The sequence below is a fragment of the Cydia amplana genome, chromosome 5 (assembly GCF_948474715.1).
Source record: "Cydia amplana chromosome 5, ilCydAmpl1.1, whole genome shotgun sequence".
Classification (NCBI taxonomy): domain Eukaryota; kingdom Metazoa; phylum Arthropoda; class Insecta; order Lepidoptera; family Tortricidae; genus Cydia; species Cydia amplana.
In genome coordinates, this window is record NC_086073.1 from 2845231 (window position 1) to 2852505 (window position 7275).

The window sequence follows — 7275 nt, forward strand, 5'->3', positions numbered from 1 at the left end:
CAGAGGTATAAAATTTATCGAAATACGTAAAACAGACGCGTTATATAGTTATTCATAACTCAACTCTTTAGCAGCAAAACGTGCAAGCTCAAAAATATGGCGAGATGGCTGGGCATAAAATAAAATGTCTCCATATATTTCCTGAAAGATTTGTAAGCTACCTGCAACTATGTTGCTAGCTCGTAAATCATTCGTAGTTTAGCAGCTTCTTGTTGTCCATTGTTACGTGTTTCCTTGCATGCTGTGATATCAGGATTTGTTTCAGTAGGTATTGAAAAGTATTAGTAGGTATATTGAAAAGTATTAGTAGGTATTGAAAAGTATGAGCTATTTAAAAGTATTAGGGGGTAATCGCCAGAAATTGAAAATCGGCAATAAAGTCATCATCATCGGTAGGATAATACTTCATTACATCACTACATAGTATAAAACAAAGTCGCTTCCCGCTGTCTGTCTGTCCCTATGTAGGTATGCTTAGATATTTAAAACTACGCAACGGATTTTGATGCGGTTTTTTTAATAGATAGAGTGATTTAAGAGGAAGGTTTATGTATGATTTGTTTAGCCGGAGCGGGTCGCTAGTTTATATATACCTAAGTGTTGCATTTCACTATCAATAACTATTTAAAATTTAGATTTATAAATGTAGGTACACTTCGAACGTAACGCCATCAAAGGCTGTTTACTTTTTTATATTAAAATATTAACAGAAAAAAGGAGGTACAACATTATTGCAGAATAACTTTAATGACAATCACAAAACTTTTTACTAATCTGTCAGATATGGACTAATTATTATTTTTTACACACTTGAGCGTACTCGTAGATATCATAATTATAACTTCTCAACTTCATTTTTACAATTTACCTCTGACTGACATATTCAAATTACTCGGGTTTTTCTGAGGCAGGGGTGGTTGTATCTGTAGTAGTTTCACCTGCAGCGGTCGTACCATTGCCTTGAGTTTCGTTACCAGCAGCTTCTGTAGTACTATTTTCAACGGTTTCAGTAGTATTACTACTACCAGTAACATCATCGGCAGTACTATTATCCACAGTTGTAGGAGCTTCCGTTTCTGGTTCCTCGCTTTCAGTTCGCACCGAAGGTTTGTCGACGAACACGCAGGTGTTGATGCATTCGTATTCGTCGGCGAACATGTTCGGGTTGGGCACGCAGCCTTTCCAGAGGCCTATCTCGCATCGGGAGCCCTGCTTCCAGTAGTACATGACCGCTTTGGGGGGCTTGCCGCAGTCATCCCAGCGGAAGTCGGCGCGGCATATGGAAGGTGGTACTGTGGATTAAATAAATATCACTACATCGTTTAAAACAAAGTAGCTTCCCGCTGTCTGTCTCTATGTATGCTTAGATCTTTAAAACTATGCAACGGATTTTGATGCGGTTTTATTTTTAATAGATAGAGTGGTTCAAGAGGAAGGTTTGTGTATAATTTGTTAACCCGTGCAAAACGGGGCGGGTCGCTAGTAAAAAATAAATATGGGAACAAACTTAAGGCGGGATTCCACCAGTGTGCGGCACTGTTCGGCACAAGTATATTTGTAGAGAATATGTTAACACATCAACCTAGCCTCAAAATAAACAAAGCGTATTAAGACAAAAGGGTACGACCGCTTCTTCATAGGAACGTTGTCCCCATTTTCCTCTCTGGATATTTATAACATTAAAGAAAATATTTTTTGACGCAATTTGATATATTTCAACATCAGCTATGCCCACTCGTTTTATTTATTTCATTTTAAATTATTATAAGAGTTTTAATAGTTTAAAAAAATTGTGGGTATAGAATGTGCTTCAAAATCTTATAAAAAACAAAAAACTATCAAAAGTCAAACGAAAGGTTAATAAAGCTATGGCTAATAAAGAGTTTAAAATGGAGAAACGAACGTCCATTTTCCTTTTAAGGGTAATTTACGTACATAATAATGCCTAAATAGATTAATTCATACTTAGATATAGGAAACAGAAGCAGAAGAAGGAGAATAATACGCATATCATAATTAAGTAATTTTCGAGCTAAATAATATTTTTACTAGAAAAATTACGTGTTCGCCTTAAATAGCTCACATTCTAAAACTTTCAATATTTGAGCTTAATTTGATATCAAAACTTATACCTGCTAATACTTTTAAAATAACACACGTAAGAAAAATAAAACAGTAAAATTTCTTCATTTTTCTCTAGTATAGAATCTTATCTACGAACGTTCTGTAGATATTTCAAATTATCAAGAAACGCAGTGTTAATGATCAAATTTTAATGGCCAGTGATCGATTAGGGTAGAGTGGGGCAAGTTGATATTCAATTTTTAGCTTTCCGGAATTTTTACGACGGAATTTTTAGACGGAAGTTCTAAACTTGTATAGGAAACCTATAATTACAGCAGGAAATTTCGTCTAAAGCTCCATCTTTAGACGAAATTTTCATTTTACGTATCAACTACAAATTTTTCAATTGACAAAAGTTTATTTTGCTCATTTCGCCCTGACAGTGGAAAAAGATACATTCAGTTGAGGCTGTTGAACCTTTAAGATGGTTGTAACGATTTTTCACATATATACTTACATCACGGTTAACGTTGCTACGGTTAACCACTTAAAGTACATATAATGATGTACATATGTATTCTATGTGGTTTACCCAAAGCGAAATGTAAATGTTCAGCAATCTTCCCCGCTCAACGTGCCCTGCTCTTCCCTATTTCATATATATTTATACTGATACTTTGTGATGGTGTCAGTCCGTATTTTCATAGCGGAAATTCTTTTCGTGACATGATACGTGCAATGCGAGTAATGTTAAATCAATATCGAATATGCAGCAGTCATAATAGAGTCTGAAAGTCACCTATCACCTGCTTCAACATTGCCTCCAATGGCAAACATTGCCTGGCTTGTAAAAACAGTGACTCTTTATCAAATATCTGTGTATGTCGTATTCCTCTTAACTATCACGCTTTTTCCATTATTGAGAATTAAATTATCGTATAGCGTTTTTAAGTTCCTTATATATGTAACAAGTACGAATGGGTCCAAAACAGTAATGCATTTTTTTTGAGAAATATTGTTTAATAGCATGAGAAAAGTCGCGTTTGTAAACTATATTATAGACAGTTGATAAAATTAAGTGGTTATTGTAATTATGTTTGATTATCTAAATGAGATTGGAGTTTACATTATATTTTTATAGTTGAAAATGCAATAAACAGCTCATTATTTGTTAATGAGAAAATATCTTACTTACCTACTATTATTTAAATATTATTCACTTACTGTAGTAAATTAAAGTAATTTAACAAGACTGAACTATAAGGGTTCCGTTTTTGACCTTTTGGCTACGGAACTCTAAAAACTAGCTAAACGAAATTAATCAAAAGCATGCATCAGTATAGTTTCTGGTAAAAAAAAAGGAAAAACCTATTTCGCAATAAAATCGCACTTTAAAAGAAAGATGTACCTACTATTTATTATTACTATGTAGTTCAAACATTGAAATAGGTGTGCTTATAAACATTATCTTCATTGGCTCATTCATTCCATTCGTGCCATCTCTTGTGAATCGTCCTGTACAATGCGCCATCTAGTACACGGTAATCTATGCTATGTGCTGCATTTTGCAAATATTCGCGGTATAAAATGCTGCTAGCAATGAAACCCAGGCAATAAACTTTTTCCCGCGCAATATCACTCATACGCCAGACGTATTTCACTTAGAATTGAATGTCTCGAAAATTTAAATGGCAGAATTTAAGGACGGAGCGAGACCGGGGAAACGAAGTCTGTTTCGGAATTATATTTTTTATGGTCGCAAAACGAACGTGTAAAGAGATGACATGCATGTTGATGGTCTCATAAAACATGATAAACGTAAAAAATACGGAAAACATACTCTGAGCCCTGAATGAATCTAGCTGACATTGCAACTGAAACTAGCAGCCAATCATAAAAGCTTAAAAAGTATCCGCCACCCTCCAAATAGAGACGTATCGGTTTGCAATATAACACTTTAAACTGTCGCGTTTTGTACACATATTTAATTACACAAACGGGTCTACCGCGATATAGTTTCATTGTTCTTTCCTTAAATTCCGACGTTTCAGCTGAGTTGCACCAGCTGAAGTCACGGAAAGACTGAGGTCCCAGGAAATGTCAACTATGAAACTATATCGCGGTAGACCCGTTTGTGTAATTAAATATAGACTTATGTCTACAGTTCGCTTTCAAAAGTATTTTGAGGCCAAATCAAACTATACGTGACATCGTCATCATTTTTCTCGCGTTGTCCCTGCATTTTGCCACGGCTCGTGGGAGCCTGGGCTCCGCTTGGCAACTAATCCCAGGATGGCGTCGGCGCTAGTTTTTACGAAAGCGACTACCATCTGACCTTCCAACCCAGAGGGGAAACTAGGCCTTTTAGACACTTTTGACGTGTATTCTCATCCGTTACTTTGCCGACTGTACTACGTAAAATATTACACTTAAGACTTTCGTAAAGAATCCACAGAAGACTAAGTGCGATTTCGTAGAACCGCCCTTTTTTACTGCCAGCGAAATTAATAAAAGCCACAGAATATAACCCGCATTCTGCTATAGAAAACAAAATGGAATGAAGTGATAAAAGTGGGATGTACGAGCTATATAAATCTTCTTAATGTTTCCGTGTAGAAATATGCGAGAAAGTAACTGCGTACGGAGCGCGGCGTGAAAGGTCTTAAACGTTTTTGTGGCGGTCGAAGTCCTCTGGCGTTGTGAAATGTTGCGTCTTTTTCAAATATTTTTGACCTGCATACGGTATAGATGTTGCTAGGCTTTAAGCCAGTTCGTATGAACTCATATTCAAACTTTCTTTTTCTATAAAAACTATAAAATATTTGTGAACGTTTTTTTCGGCCATCCTGTGTAACATTTTTTTATATCAACTAAAAATGTCACATCTTTAAATTTCATTATAGAAATAATAAGAGCTCCGTTAACAAAGTTTTGTGCGGAGCTCTAAAAATCGTATTTATTCCAATAGATACCTACGACACGACTACCCATTTTCCTCTTACAAAAAATATCTGCATAGCGTAACTAGTTCTGGAAACCAAGAGCCATTCCTCTTTAAAAATCTCTTACGAAAACGACATGTTCATTGTTTCTCGCTCGCACTTTATTGGTGCAAACGCGATGTACAGAGAATATAATTATAGTCCTCCTCATCGCTTTAGATGACAGCGACCCGAAATAAACATTAAGGACCTTGTCTATCGTGAGCCCTAATACGGCTAGCCAGGCCGAACTTGCTCCTATAAATACTCTATTGCACGTGTGACAATAAAGTTGGCTAGCCGCGTTGAAGGTTTTCGATAGCGTTTATGTCAGTGCCAAACTGGTGGTAGCCACATAGGTCTCTGTTTTCGTAACTAGCATTTTAAAACGTCTAAGGCGTCATATAAATGAGGCGGTTATCTTCAAGCTTTTTGACGCTGTTATTGATGGTAGAACGCCAATATAACCTTCCAGAAAGCTCCTATCAAATCAATAACAAATTTAAAAATCCGAATGCCTCCTCAAATCCCTTCAGAGCGTAACTCAATCAGATTTAACCCTAACTCCTCATAATTGCTTTTTAATCACATTGCGACATTTGATTAGAATATTTCATTGCTCTCCCTATAGACGGGAATGCTTAGTGCTTTTGAAATCGAATCATGCGCTTAATAAAAGGAATGAACAAGGTTAAGGGCTGTCAGACTCCATATTTTAACATATAGACTGCTAATTTAATAATTATTCGACGATCATTGTCCCGATAGTCGTTTCAACGAACTGACCTAGAGAGACGCTCGCAAGGTGGCTGGATCGAGGGTCAGATGCAGAAGGCGGTAGTCTTGGACCTGAGATACGAAAAGTAGTATTATAGGAACTCAACGGAAAATTAAATATATATATATATATATATGTCGGAGCGAGATACCAGAAAGACGTATTGCAGCATTACAGTTCATAGTTGGACGCCTGTATAAAATCGATTAGCAATGTTTGGCGTATTGTTGAACTAAAATGACAGGTAGAAGGCTTTGGAACGTCAAGATGACGTAGTATCTTGAGTGAACGTAGGCACGAGCAGGCATTTTTGTCGTTATGTTGGTAGACTGGTCAGGCAGGTTTACCAACTTGAATTGGAGGCGGGAGCGGTTGGCTCCGCCGCTGGAACTGGCTTCCGGCTTCTTGATCGGACCGCGCTAGAGATCGGACGTTAGCCAAGCTCGTGCCTAATTCGCTACGTTCCTGAAGGCTTATACCTGAAGGATTATTCTGAAAGTTTATAGATTCTCACGTTCTTTAACCGTTTATCTAAGTGTTTTATTCCAAGTGTTATTTTGATTTCTTATGTGCCATTAGAAGCTTACTTTTGTAAAATAAAGATTTGAACGATTTCAAGTGATCTTTTTATTTTAAATAAAATCATTTTAGAATAGTGATTGGTCGTTTTGATAATTTAGTACTGAAATATAGTAGGCACTAGTATGGTTAACAAGTCTGAATGTTTATTTCATGCGTGGGTTGCATACCTACTATTTTGGCTGTGAAGTAATACATCTAGGTACTACCCCCACGCGCCCACCGCCATCGGGACCATCCGTCGCCGACATCAGCAAGTGGGATGGATGCGGAGTTTCATGTATTGCTTACACAGCCACCTGGGAGCGTGGTGTATTTCTGGTGACCTACATTCCATAATCTGGTTATTTGGTAACGGTAAGCTCACGTGTCTAACCTTGATTGAATGGTGAGTGTAATTCATTGTTATTTGGTGAGAATTATTGTGAAACTGTGAATTATGATTGAGGCAGTCGAGCATAGCGGTCTTTACGTGACGTCATCTCTGGGATCGTTACGTTTCTTTAATTAATTTTTGTAATCCATTTAAATCGAAGCGATCTTGATTTATTTTGATTTGAAATCCATACTGTTAATTAAAACCAAGTATTAGCTATCACGACGTGATATTATTTCATCGCTCACTTGTGAATCTACCCTCAATAATTGATTTTTCATGAAAATACAATTAATTTTTAAAATCCATTTAAATCTAAGTGATCTTAAGTTATTTTGATATGAAATCCATATTGTTAATTGAAATCAAATATTGGCTGTCGCGACGTGATATTATTTCATCACTCACTTGTGCATCTACCCTCAAAAAAAATTTTTATTTCATGAAAATACAATGCACCGTTAGAAATTGATCCTGCTGATTTGCCAATGCATAGG

At 36.5% G+C, this 7275-nt stretch overlaps 1 protein-coding gene across 1 annotated transcript; it reads right to left on the reverse strand.

Annotated features, from left to right (window-relative positions):
* Positions 1 to 888: 888 nt before the first annotated feature.
* Positions 889 to 2275, reverse strand: LOC134648166 (uncharacterized). Its single transcript, XM_063502645.1, has 2 exons — positions 2133 to 2275; positions 889 to 1292 (listed from the first exon to the last, which is right to left on the reverse strand). The coding sequence occupies exons 1-2, from the start codon at positions 2188 to 2190 to the stop codon at positions 889 to 891; spliced, it is 462 nt and encodes a 153-aa protein (XP_063358715.1). The 5' UTR covers positions 2191 to 2275.
* Positions 2276 to 7275: the final 5000 nt, after the last annotated feature.

Bases quoted from the DNA above. Each gene is read 5' to 3' on its own strand.
- LOC134648166 (XM_063502645.1), bottom strand. From the start codon at position 2,190: ATGAAGAAATTTTACTGTTTTATTTTTCTTACGTGTGTTATTTTAAAA. The intron at 1,293-2,132 runs GTATAAGTTTTG...TTTAATCCACAG, and splicing joins TATTTTAAAAGTATTAGCAG to TACCACCTTCCATATGCCGC.